Here is a 26469-nt window from a genome sequence, read left to right as displayed (position 1 = left end):
GTACATTAAAACAATTTTACACAAACATCTTTGTTGTATCTTTGTTGACTCAGTTTTTAGATTTTCAGAACTGTAATACTTTAAAATAAACCTTTTCTTTTTTTCCCTCCCCCCCCAAATATATTTAAGGAATGTCAAGCAAAGAAGGGGGAGCCTGGAACATTCAACACTGTACCTGGGTCCTTAAAAATCAGTTGGTGCCTTGAAAGTAAAAAATGTGAAAGTGCATTTCTCTGATAAGGACCCCATTAATGTTTAAATCTTTTAATGTATTTATACATGTAAATCTATATATAGTGTGTATATATGCATATATAATGAATGATGCAGTTAAATCAGGCTTTTTTGCAATCGCAAAAAAAAAAAAAAAAATTTCTTTGGTGCCTCAAAGATCATACAAATTTCTGGAAGGGGGCCATAACTGGGATTCATGTAATGCACACATAGCTGTGATCATAATTTTATAACCTTTTATGTTAATCCAACTCAAAGTTAAGGCAAAACTCTGCTAGAACTCAAGAGCGTGATTTTGAATTTGCATTCTTTTTACCTTGCAGGAAGGGGAAAGAAAGCAGAATTAATGCAAATATCTGTTTACATCCACAGAGGATTATTAGCAGAGGCATTACTGAACTACTGAGTTTGTGTTCCAGAACTACTTCAGAGCCAATCTTAGAGAGAAAGCCTTGGCTTTGCAAGTGTGAGCCATGGCTACAATGAACAGGGGGCTTTATGCACCCCCCGATTTTTTACACATTAATTTTCACCCACCTGTTGATTTAAGCCCTGCACACACTGTGACGAACTCTTCAGCGACAGCTGAATAGGAACAGTTGCTCTGTGCTGTCCTACATTTCTGGAGTGACTCTGAACATCACTTTTCACCCCCGTGCCTCCCCTGCCTGCAATCTTACTACAATTTTCATAGAACAGGATCCCAAATAATAATTTAAAAAAATACTATGTGGCAAGACAGCGTGAGATAAATTAGAGGATAAATTAGCACAGTAATTGGACAATGCACATGGTTGCCACACCTCCGCCTTAGGGTAGGAAGACCAACAATTACAATGGCATCTTTTTGGTTTCAAAATCTTCTGTATTTCAGTTTTCCATATAGAATTGAAGGACTCCTCTTTCCTGTCTTCACACTGTGGTTGTTTCTGCGAACAGTGAATTGTGAATAAAGTGCTTAACATTTAAGTAACTCCTTCATGAGCCTCTGGGAAAGGCTCTCCTTTCAAGGGATGCTACTAAATAGAACTGCAAGGTGTCTTCAGGATTCAGAGGATCCCTGTTTCCTCCTTCCCAGACAGTGAGTGAGTAGTGATAGTACTGAGCTGTGGCCCACCACCATTAGGCAACATCACAGATGTGAAACAGGCTCTTCCTGACCTTTCTGTGCACCCCAACCCGATGTGCTCTGCTTTTGTTTGCCTTCTCAAGTTCTTGTCAGTCCTACCAACAGCTGAGGGAGCTCTGTACTGGCAGAATATGAGTTTAACTCTGCTTTATAATGCGAGCTTAACCCTCCCAACATCCTGGATTTGCTTCCACCAGCTGCTGTTAATACCCACACAATCCACCACTTGTGTTGGTCTTCCCACACCTACAGCAGATGTTTTACAGGACACTTTTACCTCAGCCTTGCAAAGGGCTTCTCTTGCGTGCATCTGATTTCCACTGTGTGCAAGTCTCACACCGTATCACACCAAATCACTTTCTCCTGCTTGTTCTGTATTTCAAGTTTTTGGCTACTCCAGCATCCCATCTATCTCAAGATTTCCTTCCACATTCCTCTTTGGATTCTGAGTAGAAGTTTATGAAACAAGCTCCGTGCTTTCGAGCAGATAATGGACTCACACATTCAAACTTGAAAAAAAACCAAAACCAAGAATGCATGGATTCTTTATGCATGTATGCACAAGGTAAGAATGAAACACCTCCTTGAATGATTCCTTCTCAGCTGTGTGGACAGATACCCATTAACCACACAAACTAAAGCAGCTTTTGGAACTGGCTGGTTGGATTTCACCTCTGCTTCCTCTGCCTGCTCACCTCTGTGCCTCATTGTCCTTCAACTTTCACGCTAGAAAAGCTGTGCCGTTAAGCTTCAGTCATACATTTGGAATGAACATGGCTTTTTTTGGATAACTGGTACTTTGGGGGTTTTGTAGCAACTTCTCTGGACTCAAGACCTGCAGAGCTCCTATTACTCCTCTGTGAGTTTTGTCTAGAGAATGTGCTTTGTCTTTATCAAGGTCATGTTTCTCTATAGGAATTTGAGACTGCTTCATGATTAAGGCCAACTGGGAAACAAACTGATGCTGCTCCACGTAGTGTTTCCTTACACCACTCCTCATCTGATACTTTTCTCTACAACATTGAATCAGGCACCTGCAAAACACAAAAGATCAGAATGTAAATCATTCCTTAATCTAGAACACTGCTTACGTTTTTCACCATATTTCATTTCTAACATGCAAGGAAAGACAGACTGATTGAATTACCCCATTCTGTTTAATCAGAAGTCTTTTCCACTAGCTTGCCTACCAATTCTCACCACCTCCTTCTTGTTCTGCACAGCATGCCCAATTTCAACTTCCAATTCAGCAGACCACAGTGATTTAGTTAGCACCTGTCTTACCTATTCCTGTTTTCAAAGCCCATTTTCTGATTGCTATTGACTGCCAAAGAAACCAGCACGGAAGGACTGCAGGACTTACTTTCATCATCTGAATCGAATCCAAAGAGCGTCTGACACTTCTTTTGTGCAAGGTGAGCCTCAAGTGCTTCTGAATTACAGTAGATGGTCAAGCAGTTGCCACATCTAAATCTTTCTGTTGTTTTGCTACAAATTTTGTCTTGTTCAGAGTAAGCGTCTACTTCATCAGCCAAAATTTTTCTCCTTTTTGGCATGCTAATGTAACGTTCATCAAGGTAACTCGGAGGCAATGGTCTGACGTAGGGTTTTGTTAAGATGACGCCATATGAAGTAGTCTCTGTTGTCTGATTTGGTTTAGAAGGTACTTGTGAGGCCACAGGAGCATTATTTTGTGGTGCATCGTGACAATTCTGTAAAACTGGTAACACTGACCCGTTTTCTGTCCTTGTTTCATCTGCTACTCTGTCCAAAGGTACCTGGGCTGCCTTGGATGATGTCTGATCCGGGTCACTGTGCCCATTGACCAGTTGGTCACTAACAGCTTTACAGTTTTCAGGATTTGGCTGTAACACGGGTGTCTTTTGGTCTACCAAACTTAAAACTGGAGCACTACCCTCAGATGAGCTTTCATTTCCATTGTGAATTACATTATTTGCTTTCTTCTCTACACTTTGAATATACGTCTTTGGTTCTGCAGAATCCTTCCTTGACTTCCAGGTTGGAATTGGTAAATCCACAGTTTCTTTTTCATTAACGGATTCATCATCATCTTGGTAACTACAAAGTTCTGAAGGATCATCTGAAGAATCTTTTTCACTTGCATCTTCTGAACCTTCTGGGGTTTTATTTAAATAATGCTGAGCCTCGTGTTCATACAGCAAAGGGAGCTCCTCAAATAGCTCACAGCAGTTTGAGAAATTGCACTGAGCTTTAAACACACTGTGACTTTTTGTGTGTTCTGCAAGCTCAGTCGACAGCTTAAACCTCTGATTGCAATTAAAGTGTAAACAAAAGTAAACATTTGGATACACATGTCTCTTCAGGTGGTCTACAAAATGTTGGGAATCAGCGAATTTCCTCTGGCAGAAGCGGCATTTTCCTTTATTCCATTTCATTATATGCTGCTGCACCTTCAGATCGGTCGGATGAGTTTTTCTGGCGTGTTTGTTAAGGAATCTTATTTTTTTAAACACTCTAGCACAACCATTGGCAGGGCACTTAAAGGTTCCTTCCTCATCCAAAGCATCGATGTCTTTTTGAGGGCAAAACACTCCATTCACTTTATGCAGAACAGGTGACTCTTTACTGGAGCTCTCATCATCCTCAGGCAAACTCTCTGTACTTAAAGCGCCAGGAACGTTATTAAAACAGCTGTCACTACTGTTTTCAGTAGCATCATCCCGGTCACTTAGATGGTTTTCCACTGCATCTAAAACCTGTTCTGCATTCTCAACCTCCTCTTGGACCTGATCAGAACTCGGAGCTACTGTAGCCTCCGGTTCGGTATCTTTGGAACCCTCAGAATTCCCATTTTCAAGTGACACAGAAACACCAGAACATTGCACTTCATGAAGAGCAGGAGCCTCCTGACCAGCTTCCAGAGCCGCAGCAAGATGCTGCCTTTCTATCTTCCTGACGTGATTCCTTAAGTGCTTCAGCATGAGGCCTTTCTGCCTGAACTTCCTGGTGCAAAGTACACAGGAGAAGCTGCCCTTTTTTTGGTGAGCTTGTGCGTGTTTCACTATGTGATCTCCAAGGAACTCCTTGTCGCAGATCACACAGCGGTGCCTCGGTTCAGTCTGATCCAAGGCTTTGGATGCCTCCAGAGCTTGGTGGTTCTTTCTGGCATTCCCTTTGGAGCGGGCTCCAGAGCAGTTTGCAGGGTCAAGCTCCCCATTGCTGACGTCTGTTAAACAGCCGCGTTCCTCACCCACAGCCCTGTACTCTGCTGTTTTCTCCGCGTTCGCAGGAGAGTTTTCCAGTGTACTTTCACTCAAGCCATCCAAGGCTTTATCTCCCAATAACGCTAAACAATTCTGCTTGATCATCAAGAAATTCCAGAACTCGGGGTCGAAAAACAATCCTTTCTTCAGGATGGGCAGCAGCTCAAACCGCACGCGGTTTTGAACGGAACTAGTGCACTCGTTGTATTCTTCATCTGCGCATTTATACAAGTGTTCGACAGTGTAGTAAGACTCCAAGGTGCGCTCCAGGAAAAAGACGGAGAGAGCACAAATTCTGAGGATCTCCAAGTCATTTGGCAGAAAGTGAGCGATTGCTTTATAAATAAGACTTTTCATGTTGGGATCCTCTCGGAGGTCCAGCTGTAGGGCACATCCACATATCTCAACACAGATCTGAAGGCCATCTTCACCAACCTGCGGGAAGGAAATCACAGCGTACATAAACAATTCCCAAACACCCCATGCATTTACACTCATCTATTGCAAAACAGGAGTTTGGAAAGCATCCCGCCACTGAACTTCATCCAAGGGCAGGAACATTTTTAAATATTGCTCAAACAAGGCCGTAAATACAGATTCAAAAATGGTTTGCACTGAAAGCTGTACACCTACAAAGCTTCAGCTCTGCCCCATGCAGTTCCGCAGTTAAAGACAATTATTTGGGGCTATAAACCAAAACTGCAAGCGATCATACCTGATCTATCAGTATCTTCTGCCTGCCTCTTCATTGCCTAGGCTGTTTCACTCTATAACTGGACAGTTCCTTTATATTTTGGCCGTTCTAACTTCTTTAGCTCAAATAACATAAAAATCATGGTAATATTGCTCACAGTTTTGAACAACCAGCAGGAGAACGATAACAACCCATGGCCAAGAATTCTAAAAGGCTTAATTTTCCCGAACTGATGACCCATCCTTCCAATGAGCAGAATTCCTATTCCACACTTCAGCTGGGGGCCTTGTCATGAACATGGAACTCAAAGGAATGATCAGAAATACGCTGCCCAACAGGCAGCAGACTAAAGTCAAAAGAGGTACAGGAAATTTAGAAATAATTAATACCTCCTATATTTGGGTTTTAACAAATACAGTCAATGCTCCAATAAGTAGGGGGATATTAAAAAATAAGACTATTCAGATACAAATAGAATTATTAGTATCACCACAAGCATTTTAGAATACTTACCCTTGAACAGCAGCAAATTATTGCATTTAGATCTGACAAAACAATTTAAAATTCATTTAGGGCATAAAACATGAAGTTCTGTTATGTCAGGCCAATGATAAATAACAGTTGTTGGGAAACAACTCACAGGGCTGTGTGCAAAGCATTGCACATGACACCTTTTGTAGATGAGGCAGAACAAGACTGAGATCTGAAGCCTGAAATACAGCACAATTTTCTGAAGCAAAATAAATGTCTTCCCCTGTATTATTCTGCCTTTTTCTTTATGTTATATTAAGTAATTTTTTCCAGACTTGATTAAAATTGGTAAAAGTATTCGGAATTTAACAAGGATGAAGGGTCCATAGAATTACATAGATCCTATTTCCTTAAGAGGTCAGGCTGAAAAAAACCCCAACCCAACCAATAAACCATTCACATTCATTCCACGGACTTATTCCTCAAACTTCTGCAGAAACAGAAATTTCAGTAAAAAAAAAAAAAATCTTAAAAGCAGACAAGCAATCATAATATTGAAGCCCATTCTGGAACCTGACAATATTTTAAAGATAATATTGTGTCCTTTCTTAACCCCTCTTTTTTAACTTTCCACCAAAAGTGGTTATTACTCAATATAAACATCACTTCTCTTTACTTTAACTGGTTACCAGAAGAAGGGTGGATGAGGTAAAAACAAACAGAACTTACTTCATCCTTAATGACTTTCATGAAAGGGAAAATTACTCTGACATTTGTAGCAATTCTTAGAAGCTGGTAGCACTGGTCCACAAATACTTGTTTTGATGGGTTAGATTTGAGCTGCAGTTTACTCCAAATGAAGATCAGGTCCCTATTAGGTAGAGAACAAAATATTCCAATCACATTGAGTTTTAGAACTCTCTCACTGAGCACAATGCATTACTAAAGACAACCATTTGCATATTCTGTGACTAAACTCCTATTTGAGGGTGTAATACTGATCTAATTAACACCACAACTGCACGCAACGTGCACAACGGAAAATGCAACTTAATTAGTTTGTTAAAGCATTCAGGGTATCTCCTATCACCAGCCAATTAAATATTCAACAAAACATTCATGTATTCAGCTCGGTTTCAGAGAAGTGCTCAATAAAATCAGATGGAACAGCACCTAGCCCTCAACACCACGGGCAATAAACATCTGTGTGCTCTTGGGATTAAGTCACTTCCAGTACAAGGATGAAGAGTCCTTCAGGAAAAGAAGCTTTTGAATGTGAAAAATGGAAGCAGCATCAGGAAGCTCCTGATGTGGCAGGAAATAGTGATGTCCTCCAGTTATGACAGCACAATTTTCTGCCTAGAGCAGTCACACCAAAGTTTCAGGATCTACAGCTATACTACATCTCCATCATCTGCAGCCGAATAACATTCCTGCCTGAGAAAAGGAAATGTGAGAACAGATCACTGCTAAACTGTGCACAAATGATGTGTTAGCCTATAAAATAAGCTAATTGAAGTTGACAGCATAGAAGTCCTGTGTACTTTAATTCAGAGACTTAGGAAGGCAACTGGGCTGACTTCTAGTCACAAGAAGATCCTGCAGGGGTAGCTCTAGTTAGGGCTCAGGAGAAATCCCACCTCAGTGTTACAATGAAAGCAGGACCCGTTGACTCATTTTCTGAAGGAAGACACTTTGCTACTCCAGCAGTCTCCTCCCTCAGAAAACAAACCTGGTCACTGGCAAAATATCTGGCTGATTTCCAGAGTCAGACAAACCTTTTGGGATCAAGCTTCTCTTAGGTGAGCCCAGAGCCTGAATGAAGGGAAGCGACAGAACTGCCTATGTCAAAACCAACTCCACTTTTAAGTTCAGGACAGCTCTAGAATTCTGTTTGACATTGAGACCTTGATTGTTTTCTTTCCTTCAGAACCCAAGAGAACTAAAGTTGAAAGAAAGATCAAGCTTATGGGGGAAACTGAAAAGGGAGACCTATAAGCAGCTCTACACACAAAAAATTAGTCTTTCTGATTTTCTAAAGATACAAACTGCTCACCTCTGCCTTTACCAGGCTGGAAACCTGAATTCTACATATTTGCAAACTTCATATGCAAGTTTGAAATTAGTGTCTTCATGCACTAAACCATTCTTAGCAACTCAGCAGAAGTCTCAACCTGAAGTACAGAAGTAAGAACTGAGTGTTTTTGCTGTTATACGTTACATTTCAATAATCCATCTCATTCTCTGCTTTGCCTCACACCATCTCAGAGCGAGCCATTGCAATACTAATCCCAGAGAACGTGAGAAAAATCAAATTATTCTTCTGAGACATTAGTGGTTAAAGGGGCTTGATGTGTGTTTAGACAAGAGCTAGGCTAGCACAAGGAAAGAGCTGAAAAAGGAGAGCAGAAAACTGGATGTACAAGGAAGAGCTGCATGGGTGAAGAACAAGGTGTCACCCACCATTCAACCTAGACCCTGACACAAAACAGCGTTTTAGTCTTTTAGTTTTATTTTTCCATGTCAACACAATGACTTCTCCTCTTCAAGTCCATTTCTGACTTTGTTGGGACAATTTAAATTGGTTTTGGGAGATCACAGAACTCAGCACCTCTTTATCAGAGGCAACCATGCATTCCAGCCTCTTATCTACCTCCAAAATGCCAAAACCACACTGTGCCTGCACCAGCAACGTGAAATGATGGTTAAACCCTCCTGAACTCATCTGGGTCTAAACCCTTTGCTACTCCTAATAAAGCACACTTTGCCAAAAGACTGATCAAACCTGTGCTAAAAATTCTTTGACTTACTGAATTTAGTGCCTAGGAATCACCTGAAAACAGCCAAAATGGCATTTAAAAATCATCTGTCAGAGAAGGAAGGCTATCTATGCCTGCTCCATCAAAATATTGCGTGCCTTCCTGAAGAGACAACACTTTGACAGAAAGCATTATGAATCGATTTCTCACCAGTACTTTACACAAAGATATTTTTAGTATGACCAAGCCCAGCTTGTTAGATGATTTAATTTCAGAAAAATAATTTGTTCATCTGAATCTAGAATTTTTTCAGAGAAAATTTGAGTTTTGTTACCAAGCTGCTTAAAGTTCATCTTCCTCCATGATGACTGATAAAGCTTTTAGCTTGAAGATTTCATATAGGCTGTGGCAAATATCTGCTATTTACAGCATTCTAATCTGTTTTGTTATTTTATCTTTGCTTGTAGTGTTAGCAGCTAGATCTCTGTTAGATCTGCAAGGCCCTCAGTTCTAGACTATGTGAGATGATTTATGCTGTGTTGGAGGCATTAAAATCTTCCCTGGGGAAAAACAGACTCTGTAGGTTAATTTAACCTGGCTCCTACTTCTTGCAAAAGTTGGATTACAGTACAGTTATGTCTTCACAAGCTTTGCTGCAGCCTCCGTGATCTATTAAGTAGTATACAGAGTTCTTGCTGGGAACACAATTGTTCAGGCTCAGCATCTGTGAAGAATGAAACATCTGTTTGAGCTGCACAGATGCAACTGCTCTGAACTCTCTTCCAAAGATCCTCAAGTTCTATATTCTGGATAAATTAAAATACTGAGAGATGCCAAGATTATTTCCCCAAAAACCAGGTATCAAACTTGAGCCTCTACAGGAATTTCATCTTTGACATCTGCTTTGCCAGAACATAGAGAACAACATAAAAAGAGACACATCTTGCTTTGAACAGCAATTTCAAAAATGGATGATGCAAAACTCAATGACCAGTTGTATAAGAGCAGGGTCAACATGTCACTACAGCAAAAGGAGTTTTAATTACAGCATTAAAAATGCATTTCTTCCAAGTCTGAATGTCCCAAACAGAAAGCATTAATCCATGGAGGTTACACCTGCAATTTCCTAGTAAGAAATAGGGAGATGCAGCTTTTGGGCAGGAGTCAACATAGATGGATTCAATTCCCACCGAGCTCACACAAACTCTGCCTTTTTGGTTGAACTTCATCTTTCCTATGGGGACAGTCCCGTCCATCTTTTCCTGGACAGACTGGATGAAAAATGCCAGTAGCTATTGCCAACACATAATCCCAATGGGTTTGATTGAGCAGTTACTCATCCAACAGTCCAGTAGTTAGGAAAAACATTAATATCAAACCAAACATTAACATATCTAACAGGCATTAGTTTCCCAAAACAACGAGGCTCTTTGATTTCCTGGAATCTGAGAACGCAGAAATCCATGGTAGCTTCTGAACTCAATATTAGTTAAGACAGATTGATAATTTGAGCTCTATCAAATCCTTGCTAGGATGTTTTACTTTAACTACGTAAACAAAGCATTTTTTATCAAGGAATGCAGATGTTCCTTTAGGTACAGAAATTATACAGGCTCAACAGGATTATATTCCTTAGTCACCTCTCAGTTCTCAGAATGATGAGATTTGTTGACAGCTCTCTAGAAAGCACTTCTTAGCCCTAAAAACAAGTATCAAGATAATTGAACGTGTGTGAAGACATCTTCGAAGTTTTCTAGAGAACCCCATCTAGGAGATACCTCTGTCCAAGACATCCAAGCTTCCATCATTAACAGCACGTTCCCAGCACCATACATTCTCTTTTTAGGCACATTGGTGACACGCTACACTTACAGAGCAGAATATCTACATGGCTAAAGCCTGCAGACTGCATTTTGCTAATAATAAATGCTACATTTCTAGGTCAGGTAGGTAAAGGTTCACTTTTCTGTTACTTTGAAATAGTAAATAAGAGTTATGAACTACTGGGCTACCCTGCGTATGACTGTGTGTAAAAGGGCAAACAGGCACAACAGAAGCACCAGGAACATTTAAAAATAATTTTCATCTGTTATTTTTAAGTTAGGCGAGTTTCATTTTGGCAATAAGCATGTATTTTCTGCTCAGCTGCTTCCCCAGAAATAAAGTATTTACCATATACAATACATGTCCCCATTTTGGAGCTGTGGGACTAGGAAGGATTCACAAAGCTGTAAGGCTAAGGTAGTCTTCCCTTCTTTTTCAGTGTTGCAGATGATCTCAATTCCACTCTTGCAATCAGTCCTCAACAAGTGCTATACAATTAAAATAAAATCGATTTAGATCAATGTGCTGACACGAAATCAAAACCAATGAGACCTTGCTCTACTAAAAACTTCAGGAATTGCTATTAACACAAGATGTCTTTGGGATGGCTTTTGTGCACATCTAGAAGTAAAGATTTTGGAGGTATTTTGAGCTCTTTCGTATTTCTTAAGAGTAATGACCATCAGAATAACTGTCTGAGAAATTAAAATACTACACAAAAGCACTTTTTTTGCTTGCTCTTGCCACCTTTTGGTGACTCGTTCTTAGAACAAGGCTAAGAAAAGCGCTGTTCATACTAAATGCTATCAGTGATAACACAGGGCCGCATTCAGCTCAAGTGTCATCTTACATATTGAGCCATCACTAAACTTAACACTAAGTTAAACAAAAACTTAACAAAACAACATAATGTATAATTAGCATCAATTAAGCTCAAGTGCTTTTACTAAACTAGTCAATAGTAAAACAGTCAATACACTGAAGTAACAAAATATTTAGGGAATATAGCTACAAGAATACTTGACCAAAAAACTGCATTTAGGTCAACAAGATTTATAGGCACTTCACATTCAACTTTTCCAAGTTTAAGCCAGCACTAAGTTTAGCAACAGCAGTGTGGCTGCTTGATTTTATGACATTTGGTTCCACAAAACCAGAGTTCCCCACGCTCCTCTTGACAACACGTACACAGCAAGTATAGAGCACCACTTCATTGTAAAAAAACAAATGTATACTGACAAACAATACCTCCTGGAATAGCTGATCTTCTAATGGTGACATATAAAGACAGGTGAAAAGAGCTTGATGGAAATACAGATCTTTACTGATATCTGGATGGTTTATGCAAGATTTGATAAGAGCCATTGCCTCAGGGATGCGTTCACAGGCAATAAGGTATCTGGCACGGAGTTCAAAGAACAGTGGATTTTCAGAGCTTAAGTATTTGTTAACTGCACAGAAAAGAAAGATTTAAAGGCAATTAGAATACAAAGTCCAAACAACAAATATATCTAAAAGTAATGTTGTTTTTAATAACAAATTAATATTAAGGAAAAATAAAGGCTCTGCTAAAAAAGTCTATCAAATATTATATTAAACACAGTAAGAAATCTGTCTCTCTGCTTGGAAACAAATTGTTATTTTTCTTAAACCAGTAATCTAATTCAGTATTCTGTTTCTAACAAGTTAACACAAGGTGCTGCAAAAGGTTTGGTAAAATTTATATTCTATAGAAGCAGATGTGAGCGTTTTCAAGAAAGAAAATTCCCTCCTTTCTCAGCAGTGGAATGCATGTGACTGTCAGAAGCACAGGACTGACATCACTTCCAAAGCTGTAATTACAAATATTTTTAAAAACCTCAAGATTTTCATAATCCATTAAAATGTAAGACCTCAAAGTCGTGAAAAAAGTTAGCTACAATTCACATGCCTTAAGAAGCTTTGAATGCCTTGATTTTGCTTGCTTGGAAAACATATCTTCCTCTGAAAGTGCTACTGGGCACAATTCCTATATAAATACCTTTGAATTCTGGCTCCTAGTTTCTGGAAATCTGTTTTTCACCTCTAAAAGATAATCGTAACACTAACATTTGAATGAAACCATTTCAAGTGAGATACTGAAAACACCCAACACTGAAGTAACTGGAAGGTCAGAAATACCTGGAAGACATGGTTTGCATCTTTATTATAAAAGAGATCATACAGATTGTAGTATTTCTATGGATTAAGAGTTAAAATATCGAGTATCAAGGCTACAACTTAGTATTTTAGTGTTTGGTGTTTTAAAGAAAGAAAGAATGAGATTGTCAACTTAAAGTCAGTGAAGGCTGAAAGTTTATCTTTAGAAGGAATTTGTATTAATTACAAGCAACTTAAAGTGATACTGAAGAAATAGCTACCAAACCACAACCTAAAACAAAGATTCCCCCCCCCCAAAATGTAGAGATTACTTGCACAGTAAGCTTTCAGGATTGAAATCATTCCTTACACTCAAACTCAAGATTTCTCTAGCGTCTTTATTTTTATGCAAGCTAGCAGTGTTCCATGCTAATGAGTATTTAAGCAGTATTATTCGAGGTGTCAGGTTTCAATTTGATTTGTTAACAGATGCACTGAAATAAAGAAGCAGTTCCCACTATCCATTAGCACTCTTGAGAACAAACTCAGAAAACAAGAGGACTGAAAGGAAAGGCTGTGTCTAATGGTGGTGATGAACAACAAGAAAGAGTTATTATATGGAAAAGGCCTCTCCTTTCCTGAATTACCACCCTTAGGATAATAAACCACACCCTCTTATGGATGCACGCATTACCCAACAGACTACTGAAAAATAAGGCTGGAATTGCTCACCTTGGTAAGTGCTACTGGTAAGGAAATGCTGCTCATCTAACAAGTGGCTGTAACATCCTTTTCCCTTAAAGGAGGGAGAACTGCACTCCACAGCACAGCTCACCCTGTTCTACCATTCCCACTTGGCGTGGGGAACTCTCAGGTCCCTTCTGCTCCAGAAATGAGACGCTGACAGCCTCCTCTCCCAGGGAAGGGCATCTCCATACCCTGGGGCAGGAGCTCCCAAGGATGGGGGTTCCTACAGCCTCCTCTATTTTCAGTTTCACTGATGCTGCTGGCAGGGCACTGCTCCCTCCCTGTCCTGGAATGTCCTGTTTTCCCAGGGCAGCACCCAGAGCTCTTCTAACCCCAACAAACCAAAGACAACTGCCAGCTACAGCAGCGTTTGGCCAAGCCTGTGATCCATTAAGAAACAACATTTATTCTTACCCAGGCAGTGATGCTTTGCTTTAGAGCAACAGACACCAACCACCACCTCAGAAACTCATTAATGCTCCATCTGACAGCACCTCTGTAAAGTTCTCCTCTAGGTGCTCAGCTTGTTCTCCCTAGTCCAAGCTGATGGTTCCTATGTTTCAACTCTACTATTTTTCTTCAACTCAATGACTGCTTTGTCTCCAGCCATCTCCAAAGAGATTGTGACATCTCAAAGGTTACTACAGCTCATGTAAAGACAGACACAGAGAGGTTTGTCTTGGCCTAAACTTCTCTGTGGAGTTAATGAATCCAGGACAGGATTATGTAGTTCACACAAACTGATTTTTGCAAGGAATGGTTGGTGATTCAGCAATAATAGGCAGTTTTTCCTATTTAAAATAACCCCTGAGGGAGCTTCATGGCCAAGTTTCAAACTACACACTAAACACTGTTAGCCTATAAACCGCATAGGATGTTTGCTTTGTGTAAGACTTCACAAGAATCACATTTTACAGGAAGTGAGAGGAAGAAAGAATGAGCTTTCAAAATACAATTGTCTAAAACAAAACGTTTGTCAGCACAGATGAGCTGTGTCAAGGGGATATCAGGAGATAGAAGGGGAGAAAATCTCTCAGCAGAGGTGAAGGACGTGAAGGAGATGAAGCCTGAAACAAAAGGGAACAAAATGCCCATCTAGTGACAGCAGGTCTCATAGCTGCTCTGCCAGGTTAGAAACAAACATCCTCAAACTGTTACCCATCATAGAGAAGATTCATGACCATCAAGAGAATCATTATAGCAATGGAATAAACTAATTCCTTGCAGGAGAGATGGAGATTGAGACCTAGTCCCACATCCTAATCACCGAAATCATGCAATGCAGAACAAAACAAGGTTCATCTTGGTCTTCATTTTGTTTCTGTAGGTATTTGACCAGAACTTGGTGAGATATCTAATAAGTATCATGGGTAAATCTGTTGCTCAAGCAGTTGCTTCACAGAAGAGACAGAACAACAAAGGCATAATCACATTAATTTGCTATCAAAACCCTTGTTCTGCTTAAGGAGGCAGCTCAGTGAGCTGTCGTGACTTTAGTGCTCTTCCTCTCTCTCCAGGCATGCACTGTCACAAACACAGTGAAGAGTTTGGATCAGGCACTACACCATAATAACTAGAGAAGAACTGGCATTTTCCATCACTATCAAATAAAAAACAACATTTAAGAGCTCCCCTGTGAATACTGTTGCTTAACATGTTAGTAAAAACTTTACTGTAGCTTGGGTACTTTTCCTCTTAGGAATTTTCATGAACATTCCAGTGATTTTGTTCCCATGCACTGCACCTTTCCCAGCTCCAGGAATTACATACCCATAAACAGAAAGCAGCTGTCACATGTAGCCATGGGCATCATTGGAAACAGAACCAAGAAAAGCCACAAGAGCAAGTATTTACAACCAAAGAGAATAATTAAATGAGTCAGAGTGCCAGGAGACAAATACGCATCAGATCCTCTCCAATCACATTATTTCAGGAGTCTAACCAAAGTCAAATTGGTCTCCATGCTCTAAGTGTACACTTAGATTTGGGAAATCCACCCTATAAATTTTATGAACTACTCCATAGCTGCCTGTGTCTGACCAACCTGATCTCTACATTATAAAAGCAGGCTTAAATTAGCAAAGAAATTCAGCTTTCTTTCAAACAAAAAAGGGACCAGCACATTTTAGTACAGAAAAAAATAGTTAAAACACTGTGCAATGCCAGCTGATAACACCTGAGCTCATATATTTCAAAAGAGCATAACTGAACACATTTTTCAGTACTCTAGAAAATTATTGTGATAAATGAAGTACCTAATTCCTGTGACACGGGCTTTGCTTTAAGAATTGCCTGTAATACTGGATCCTCCCATGGTCCACCATCTCGAATGATTCGAGTCACTAGTTCCAGGTTCAAATTCCTGTATTTGTTTAGAAGGTTCTGACATTCCTAAGTACAAAAAGACAAACAATTAGAAAGAATAAAAATATGTTGACTAAAAATAGTTAGGCTATCCCAAAGATACAAACCAAGAAACCCATACACAACTGAGCATTTCCTCAGTTTTAATTTGAGCTACAAAGTCTTTCATTGACCATATATAAAACCCTAAAGCAACAACTGATGTTATCTAAAAACAGCAATACAGAACTGTTGAAGGTCAAGTTCATGGCTTCTACAGCCCTCAGAAAGAGCCTACCATTTGTTTAACAATGCAAAACAAACTTGGAGATACTACTGGCACACACTGAGACAAGTCTTCACCTCATGGCAGCCTGCACAGATTTAGACACGTTGAGCTGGATTTGTGATTTCTGAGGCAAAAACTGAATTCAGCCGTGAGTCACCAACCCTCAAGCAACCATTTTTCTCCAGATTTCTACGTAACAGGAATTATGTTTGCCTGTAATATCAGGGAATGCTTTAGCCAGCCAAGATTTTCACACATCAGGTTCTCTCTCATCCCCGCACCTTATTTGCCATAAAAGTGTCAACAACACCATTAATCGACAGAAAATTCTAGTAATGAGAGAGTTATCTAATACTGAAGCAAAAAATGCAGCAGAAGAATGGCTTCCATCCACATACAATTACCTGCTTTTCACTGCCAGTTTGATTACACAACTGATGCAGGAACAGTGCTGGCACGCTAATTTGTAAAGGCAGTAATAGACAGGTATCAACATAAAAATAGCAGAGGAAGAGCTTTTTATCAAACTGCAGTCCCATGAGCACTATTAATAGAGACACAACCCTGCTTTTCATCCTTCTCATCCTTTCTTTCCCTACAGAGTTTCCTCTCAGGCTGGCCCAACCCCAAAAATCCATTCAGGTATTTAAAAAAGCAAACAAACCAAACCCCACACTTACCTGGCAAAACAAGTTTTTAATCCAGGGTCATTTATCTTATGCAGTTGTACATAGACATGGAAAACTCTGTCCCAATCTACCCAAGAACAGAACAATTTAAACACTCCATGTTTATGCTGACTTGAAGACTTCATGGAGATGAAGCTTCAGTTTGAAATTTACTGTTTAAAACCAGAGAGGAAACACGAAATTTCATGTCATGAACTGAATGACATTAAGCTCTAAATGGACATAAACAAGCAGAGTTTCTTTCATTATAATGGCACATTTCCTTCAGGTCATATATTCACAGAAACTGTCTTTACATCTACTAAAATTATATTAAAAGTTTATATGAAAGTAGGCAACACTACCTGGATTGAACCTAAAATGTCTTTCAAAGGATCTTCATAGAACTCATCCTTTCCAAAGAACAGCAGCAATTCAAAAAAACTCCTAAAAAACAGAAACAGTGACACATCAAACTAAAAACATTGATTCAAAAAATGAAACTACTTTAAGTCTCTTACTCTTCCCAGGACTCAAACCAAAAGTAAGAATTTTGTGGACTCTAGACTTGTGCCCATATGGAGTCACTCGAAGGTTTTTGGTGGACAACCATTCACGTTTTCAGGCAATTCCCACAAACACACTTCATTCCATTTCAGCTGTCTTGCCATAACTCAAGTCTCTCTATGAAGATGGTGGTTTAAAGGTATTAATTATTTTGTCTTTTCAAAAAAAGCTTTTGAAGATTATATAGAAAGGGACAGCTTTTGTGCAAATACACAAACAAATCTATGCTCGCCTTCTGTGGGGCATTCAAATACATACAACTCGAATTTTACCACCAACAACTTTTTTTAGGCAGATCAGATCTCTGTCCAGCAAGAAAAATTCACAAGTGTTACCCCAAAAAGAGCTGGCAGAAATGGGTGAAGAAAGGACTCATACTTTCAGCAGCTGCTTAGATTCAAACTGATTTGTGGCCTCCACAGTTATCATCTTAAAATACCAGTCTATCATTTTATTCCTTTCAAGCCCTGTCACAGAATCAGAGAGGTTGGTAAAAAGCAGCTTTCCAGGTCTCCTTTCAATTCAGGTTCTCCTTTATAAAAGCCTCCTTCCAGATAATGCAGTTGACTCAATTCAATCAAAAACTTGGCAGTCGGAGCTCGTGGATCTGCAGTGCAACTGTTACTGTCCGGCCTAAAGATTCTGAGAAATTTCATTCCTACTTGGAAAAAGTACCAGGCAGGCACTGCACTAATGAGCTGCAACTGCTGGTTGAGAAAGTCAAGAGCAGCAGACAAGAACTGAGCAACTCTCAGAGGGACAGGCAGGACTTCAAAAACTATTGGGCAAATTAAAGGCATTTTCTTCCCCTCAGGCACACTTTCAGCAATAATGAGCATTAAAAAAGTCTTAATACTCTGAGACAAAATTAAGTTTTCTATAGGAATAATGGAAAAGTACCATAAAATTAGATTTCCAATAGATTATGCTGAAGTAATTTTTTTTTTTCTAAGCAGTGATTAAGTATGCCAAGAACAGGCTTAGAGAAATAGATACAAACTTATTACGTTCAGTGACAGAATTTCTCTCAAGGCTAGGTCTTTGAATCTCAATTCAAATATGCAATGAAAAAACAATCCCTACCCAAATAAGTACTTGGTTCTGAAAAAACATTATCTCATTTCATGTTAAACAAAATTTTGCAGCATACTTGACTCTCAGAAAAGGTCAGCCATGAGTCATCTGGCAAGCAACCAAACTGGAACTTAAATAATAAGACAAAACTAGTTAGAGCAAGTGATGCATTGAAACTTGCTTTGACTGATTTAAAAAGAGAAGGATCCCACCAAAAAAAAAAAAAAAAATGGAAATCAATAGTGAATGAGTGTAAATGATTTTCTGCTTTATCAATGCACCTGCTCATGGTCTAATAAAGGAAGTCATCAAAATATTTTTATTTCCTCATCACCAGTCTCCAGTTAAAATTACTACAGTCAGTTCCAACTTGGTTGATCTCAAAACTGTCTGCAGCACTGCATATCCACATTGATATCCATCTAGATTGATCACATCACTGCTTTGGCATCAGAAGACTGCCTAAAACCACCAGTGTGGCACCATTATAAAAGCCCCTGATATTAATGCAGATCCTGCTTCATTCGATAGGAATAGTAAGGTTAAGTATAGGAAATAAAGCAGTTGCTCCTGTTAACAGTTTATTGTCTGGTTACCAAGGAAATCTTACTCAAGGATGGTAATAAAGCCAGGCAGAGTTTTGCTCTCCAAGAACTAACCTAATATGCACTGAATTTTCAAAAGAGATTCGAGCCAGGTTGCCCAGGTAACTGCAGCTACTAAGCCCTGGGATCCCTTTATATCACATCACATGCAAAACTCTGCCAGCCAGGCAGAAGAATAAATAATGTGACATGCCAGAATGGAAGCAAATCTCATGGAGTAAACCAGCTCTCAAAAATCAAAACAGACAAGGGTGACAGGAACTCAGTGACCAATTTGCTTCTTAATTATCAGAACGTATCCATCCAAAAAAATACCTGAATTTCCACCTTTTGACCTCCCAAGCTTTGCTATTTAAAAGTACATGTAAACATGGTTCGAACTTTGAGGTTTTTTCTTAAAACTAGTTAAAAACCCCACAGCAACAGATGTCACCACGTTTTGATGTAACTTTGAAAATTGTGGTCTTATGATGCCATAAATAGTCCTCTGTCAAACAGTTTCACGCACAAAAAAAGGAAATGTCCACAGTGAAGCTTCACCAGCATTTAAAGACAGCATTTATTTTTCCTTATGTACCTATTACCCTGACACTTCCATGCGGGAAAATAACCAATGCATCAAGAAAATTGAAATTAGAGCAAAATTTATGACACAACATCCTGCAATTCTTGAAGCTGAATGCGACTTCAGGTCAGTTAACTGCGTGACAAGTAATTCCTGTAAGCATTTTGATGACTCAAATATAAAAATCCATACAATTTTGAAGTAATTGACTTCTTCCTTAAGAAATTTATCTTACGAAGTACTTAGCTTATTACATCACTAGAAGTACAGAAGTAAAAATTTGAGATAAATGATTTTAAATTATCTACTGGCAAAGGTTGGTCTTCAAATACTCCAAAACAAGGTTATGATGATCACTTCTTTCTTAGATTATTCATTTTGCCAGACATCCCTTATGACAAAACACTGTCATAGCCCACCTGAGTATTTAACAAGGATGCAAAAAAGAAGAAACTAAATTCTAATTAGCAATTCTTGGTTCTGTGTGGCTATACCACCTGCAAGACCCTTCTTGGGAGCTCTGAGGATCTGAAACCCCTTTGCTCTGTTCTTGTAAAGGAAGGAATAATGAAAATGAAGAAGTACTCACAAAGCAAGGCTACTCAGTACGTACTGTACGTGCTCACATTCGGCTGGGAATGACACGCAGGCAGACGTGAAGCAGCACAGTGCCGTCTGCAGCACCTGCAGCTGAGGCAAGGGGACCTGCCATCTTCCAGCATAGTCTTCAACAACCTAGGCAAAACCATGGAAATACAGATCATTATCCAAAACATTCCCCTTGGGCAGAAAGAGGAAGCTTTAGCTCCTCTCCTTCTCCCTCAGGAGCAGAGTTTGTAACCTAAAAAAATTGACTGTTCTCTAGTTTACATCTGGACCTATATCATGAAAGGAATATCACAAGGGACCTTCAGCTATTCTTTTCAGGGGATAAGAGAGGAAATACTTTCTTCTTATGCTATACCACAGGAGATACTGCACTCTGCATTTAAACACAAGTCTTTATTTTGCAAGGGGATGCAAATTAGAGAGTTGTTAGATAGATGTTGTCTGTAACAACATCCAGACATTCTAGTCTAAAACTTTTCCAAGAGGGGGAAGAGTAACCTGCACTCTTCCAGCCTTTATGTTAGCAGAGTCACAAACATTCCACTCTTCCTTATCAGACCTAATGAGCAAATTTGGCTTTATTTAGACATAGGATGGATCTAAGGCAACAGCAGCTGAGATGTATTCATACTTTGTGCGCAGATTCTAAGTTTTCCAAATTTGTTTTAATAATCTGTCTGAAAAACTGTTAGCTTAACGCAGCAAATATCTAGGTCAACAGAAGAAGAATTAGCAGACTTGTAGATAAATACTTTTCCTCTTAAGAAGACTAAACATTTTATGAGATAGTGTTGCCTCACAGATCTATTAAGAGTTCCCTGAAATAGCTTTAGCCAAGTCCCTTTTACAGAAAACCACAAAAGCCTTAGAAAAACCAAACAGACAGAAAGAAAAAACATCCTTTAGAGGTGTGAGTCCCCAAAAGGTCAAACAAAGGTGGAAATAAAGCATCACCTCCTTACCAGGATGTTTCACAATGCTTGCACCTGATGGGCACAGTATAGATATGCTCATAAATGATTTCAAGCAATAAAATAACATTTTGTGTCCTGCTGTACGGCTCTCACTGCACCTCCAGCACCCACCTGAACCCAGTGTAAGCTCGATTAGGAATGAATGGGCAGGGAACACCCTCTCCCCCAAAAAAAGCCATCAGTCCCAGCCTGCACCAGCTCCTCTGCCACACAAACACCAGAGCCAGCAGGGAAAGGAACACAACAGCAACACCACCTTGGCCTGGCAGCCGGTCTGCAACTCAAATGTACCAAAACAGATCCACAGCAACAGTCCCCCATCCCAAATGGCTCAGGAAAAATAGGAATGGCAAACTTTCCCCTGAATGTCGATAACCTGAAACCATGAATTCATCAGTCACAGGAAATGAAAAGTCTAACTGCTCAATTCTCAAGACTTGCAACAATCAGGAAAAGATGGGGGTGGGGGGAGTGTGTGGACAAAAAGCTAGACTAAGTATAAAATAAATTCCAAACCACACTTCCCACACATTCATACAGAAGGAGGGCCAGGGAATAATGTATACTTCAATGTCTGTTCTAAGTAATCTCATGGAATAACTTTTTCCATAATAGAAACCGAGCTCTTCTTTTTGTACAAAATACTTAAGATGCCATGATTCGAAACAGGACTGCAAAGCAGAACATAAGTAAAAGTTTATCAGCACATTTTGAACAGGCACACTAATTTCAATATAATGAAGTAAAAAAAAAAAAAAAAAAAAAAGGACATAACATTGCCAGAACACAGTGGCCTGTTCCTTGTCCAATACACAGGAGAGAAAACCAGAAGGGAAGCAACCTTTTTCATGTGACTTTCCACATGAAAGTTGCTTTCCCCCAGTGTGTCTGTACCTGCCATTGCTCATAACCATGAAGGGACTGGGCCTTTTTACTTTCCCTCTCTCATTCAGAGCAGATAAAGGTACCGAGAGGAGGCTGAAGCACCTTCCTGACACCAAGCCCCCCATTCAGCTCCACCTTTCTCACACACCAATTCACTACTTCCACTCCTTTAATAGGTTTTAATAACTCACAGGAAAATCCAAAACTCAGATGTGTCCCATTAAACCAAAATCAAGACCAGACTTATCAAAAACTTTCTCAGCACACAGCTAAGGCAGCCAACCCCCAAAACAATGAGATAGTAATTAAAAACCTGGACTAGTGAAACAATAGCTTTTCTTGGAATATCACGGTTTAACTGATTAATTATACACATATATTTTAAGGGATTAAATATGCACGTATAAAGTTATTTGGCTATATTTCAAAGACTTAAGAGTCACAGCATTGCAAATAACTAGATTTGCAAATACACAGGACACAAACCCCAAATGTTTTATGCAGTGCTAGGCCGGAAGTTGCTACAGCTTTTCCTATTCCTCCACACAACAAAAAAAGAAAACTATAAATCCCACCAATTTAAAAAGTTTATCATTACTAGGATTTCAAACGAAGTTATTCCCATAGCTTCTTGTGAGATTTAACAGTAAAGGCACCACAGGACTAAAACCACACCAATTCTGTGAGTTTTTCTCTTTACAGTTTTCAGACACAGAAAGCTTCATGGCAAATACAGTGGTTTCCATTCATTATAACAAACATATGTAAGGGTTGTCACATGAGAGGACAAACCCAAAAAGGGCAAGCTTAGAAAAACCAAAGTTTGCTGAAAATTAAAATCCATAATTAAAAGCAACACTTACCACAGTTGCCTGATCAGCAGAAATACCAGAGCAGCTCAGATACCAAAGTTCAGCTCTAGAACTTGAGTAACACTACATTTACTCTTCGTGGAAACATCACAAGAAATAATCACAGCTTTTTAACTCTCTTTTGAACCTGTTCAGTGCATGAAGAGCATTTTGTTTTGTTTCCAAATACAAACAAGCCAACCAACCATGTCCTTACAAATAGGGTTTTACTATCCAAATAGAGAGTAGGAAAAGACTTTTGATTTTAGGGTAATAAGTAAAAGTTTAAAATGGCTTTATAATAAAATATGTAAGCAATAGCTGCAATTCACATGTGAATATTACATAAGGGGCAACCAAACATAATCACACTTCCGGCAAAAGACAACACATCACCCAGCAACAGCATGAGGCATCCTACAAGAAAAGTTTCTACCCTTAAAGCTAAATGCTTCCCTCTACTATTAATCACCACAATCTCATCCATCTCCTCAGCCTGCCTGAGGCAAGAACAATTCCCAAGACTGGGTACCATATGCCCACTACATTTAGCAAGCCAAAAAGTCAAGTATGTTTATAGTCTGTCACTTGCACAACAGTGAAAACTACACATGAATTCTAGAAAAGCAGTTGGGGCTGATTGGAGCACTGTAGTAAGTGTTCCTATGTATGATTTATGGCTGAGAGATAAATAAATATACTGAAAAGTAGAAATATTCCTCCTCATCTTCTGATTAGCGCCTCACCCCCCAAATGAAAGTCAGCTAATGAAAGGCATTGTTTTGCTCACATATGAAAGTGAGAACTGCCAATCTTGTGAATACACACAAATGCTCACATCCACATCACTGGTAATCAGTGAAACATCATTTATTAGGTGTATCAGTGAAGACGTACAATTACTTCTTTTCCTCATCTGAGCAGAAGGAAGTAACTCTTGGATTTTTGCAGCACCTCCTGCACTAAGTGTGCCTTCTCCATCTCGAACAAGCCCAGGCAGCAAAGCTATCAGACAGACAGAAGTATCACTCAACAGAGATCCTTCCTTCAGGTATAAAAATCTGCAACTCCTTTCTTATAATCATGATATATTTATAATCCTGATACATTTTTCCACGCAAAAATCACGAGCTTATTTTCATGCAAAAGCTGAACTCAATAAAAAAACATTAAAACCTGGAGAAGTAGCAAGTTTGAAAGTGTCAAAACAGGAAAGTTTCAGAGAAGTAAAAAGATGTTACATTCAAGATCAAGAAGTCTACATTGTGTCACACAAATGTGCAAATGTTTCTTTTGGAAAACAGTAACTCCTTAATCTCACTTGTAAAACAGGGAGATCATTTCCCAGGGTGAAGCTAAAAGGACAGCAGGCACAAAAGCTGATGAGAACCACCCTGAGTATGTGAATAAGAAAAGATTTTATGATGTTAATGACAAGAGCACTGAAGACTGGAAGCCTGGAGGGGTCAATCCTCAGATAAAGAGGTTGCAAATCAACTGCTATTGTGAATTCTCATGAGCTGACAGGCGAGCCAAGTGCACTTCACCCATCACAGCCCAGTTTTGCATGACAGAACCTTATCAGTTTTCCCATCAAGGGTCAGAGGAAGGAGTGACAACACCTAACCCAGGCCAGGGACACCCTTCTGCACACACAGGTAAATCCTGGAAAGAAAACTGGAAGCTCACCTTGGCATCCAACTTGGCAGTAAATACCACGTGGTTTTGCCACATCTATTTCATAAGGATTTCCTTTTAAACACGAGATCACTTGAATCTCGAGCAGCACAATACTAAACTACCAATAAGTAAACTGAACACACTGGTTTCCACCAGTCCCACAAGTGAAAAACACCATGACAGGTTAATTTTTAAATTTAAATTGTTTCAAGTAGCTATGGCACGCTGAAATTTATTTACTGGAATGTATGATTGGCCCTTTGCAAGCTTTCATGTAACAAGCAGTATCAACGTTCAAAAATGTGGAAAAGTCAAATACAACTTACAGTGGTGCTCTTAAAATCTGAGCCATTAACAAGGATCAAGTATATTTGCCCAGGAAGGTACAAAAACCCCAAAACATCAGCACCACAAATTATTACATGAGCAAAGAGGTGGTGAAAAATTACAGATTCTGCCTTTTCAGAGAAATAAGCTTCAAGGATGTTGAAGAAATCACTTTTCACTACTAGTATTCATGTGAGCAAGACTTGTGTAGCTGAGCCTTAAAATGGTGTATGTAGATCAAATATGGATCCCAAAGGTGCAAAGTTTGATATAATAAAAGTCTGGCATAACCTAACGGTTTGGGGAGGTTTTCTTTGCAGTTGTTTTGGTTTTGTTTGTTTGTGGTTGTTGTTTTTTAATATAAAAGCAACTTAACCACTACTGATTTTAAGTCCAGAGTAAGAGACAAAAGCAAACACTTCCAAATTTAGGCACAAAAGATGTGAAACGATATTAACCCCAGAAGTCAGAAGAACAAACATCTAAAGTTGTATATTTTTTTTAGGTCCATCACCACAAAGCAAGACAAACAACAGCTGAGTCACACACCCCTCCCTGCCTTTTTTTTTTTGCCTGCTAAAATAAATCCAGGAAACACTATCTTCTCTAGCGTGTTACCATATTTTACTACTTAACTTTTTTATAAGCCCAAGAATTGTTTTTCCACCAATTAACGTAAGCAAAGGAGGTAATCTTTCTTTCAGGAGTGGAAGGCCGTAAGATGATGCCACAGGAAGAACAGATCAAGGAGTGCTTGCCCCTCACACTCACAGCATCACCTCGTTACTTGAGACGAACTCACCTGGTGTTTATTCCAGTCAGTACTAACAACATAAAATAACATCCAGCACAGTTATGCAGCCCTGAGGACAACTACAGAAATGCTGGCAGCAACTTGTAATATTTTGATAGTATTTAATGTTATGAGAAAATATCCCAAAAAAGGAAATTAATTTATTTTTCTGGTTCATAAAACTGTACCAACTTCCAGTGCAATGAAGGAAGCTACATCCATTTTCCAGCTCGCCATTAAAGTTTGTTTTTAAGCCAAGTAAAATTGGAAATCCATCCTTTCAATTACAAAAGTGTTCCCCTTAACCCTCATACCAAAAAAGTCACCACCTATGATGTTGTCACTGCCCTTCACCATCTGCATTTCAGTCTCACAGGAACCTCTCAATGGCCATGGCTCCTCAGAAACGTCATGAAAGAATTTCAAATTCTGCACACAAACACAAGCTGAAAATCTTCCAAATGTTTAGGCTGAGGGAGTTTCTTCTAGGTACCACCTTGCAAATGTCTTTAACTTACAAAGTAGTTACAGATGCATTGCTCTTTTGCCTGCCAAAGCTGGGAACAGCAGATCTGCTTTTCCCAACATCCAAGCGGGTTTGGAACTCCACAAATAAGAAAGAAAAGCCACATCAGCAAATTGTAGAAAGTAACACAGAAACAGCTGGCGAGACGCATAAGCTGGGCACTTGACTCATCTTCCAACTGTCTTTTTTCCCTCCTAGCCACAGAAAGCTTGATTTGCGCTTTGCCCATGCCATCCGTCTCAAATAACATTCCAAGAAAGCATTTCATTCCATTTGGCCTTGAAAGACTCAGGCTGTAACAATTCTCTATGACCACAAACACCTACAAGACACAGATCCCAAAACTACAAATGGGCTTCAAGATGCCACATTCCAACTGCATCTTGTATCACTAAACTGTGATTACCCGCAAATTTATGGAGAATGCTCTCATAATCCTGACATCTCATCTTTTTCAACTGGTACTTAATCGATCCAAAAGTGAAGCTGAGC

General features: G+C 39.3%; 1 protein-coding gene across 2 annotated transcripts in view; it reads right to left on the bottom strand.

Annotated features, from left to right (window-relative positions):
* Positions 1-109: 109 nt before the first annotated feature.
* The window catches only part of ZNF654 (zinc finger protein 654), a 28735-nt gene continuing 2375 nt past the window's right edge, over positions 110-26469 (bottom strand). Inside the window, exons 2-10 of one of the 2 annotated variants that reach the window (XR_005699530.2) lie at positions 19922-20067; positions 16887-16968; positions 15477-15612; positions 11605-11807; positions 10705-10844; positions 6503-6644; positions 2727-5043; positions 1641-2397; positions 110-1163 (exon numbers count right to left, since the gene is read on the bottom strand). Coding sequence is in view for 1 of the 2 variants with exons in the window: in XM_040056229.2 (XP_039912163.1) it covers positions 2390-2397; positions 2727-5043; positions 6503-6644; positions 10705-10844; positions 11605-11807; positions 15477-15612; positions 16887-16968; positions 19922-20067 (3174 nt within the window). In the remaining variant the exon portion in view is untranslated. Of the gene's footprint in view, positions 2398-2726; positions 5044-6502; positions 6645-10704; positions 10845-11604; positions 11808-15476; positions 15613-16886; positions 16969-19921; positions 20068-26469 lie in introns of both variants that reach the window. The other variant, XM_040056229.2, reaches the window with a different exon arrangement.

Source organism: Hirundo rustica, chromosome 2, assembly GCF_015227805.2.
Source record: "Hirundo rustica isolate bHirRus1 chromosome 2, bHirRus1.pri.v3, whole genome shotgun sequence".
Classification (NCBI taxonomy): domain Eukaryota; kingdom Metazoa; phylum Chordata; class Aves; order Passeriformes; family Hirundinidae; genus Hirundo; species Hirundo rustica.
This window is presented reverse-complemented; position numbering and strand designations above follow the sequence as displayed.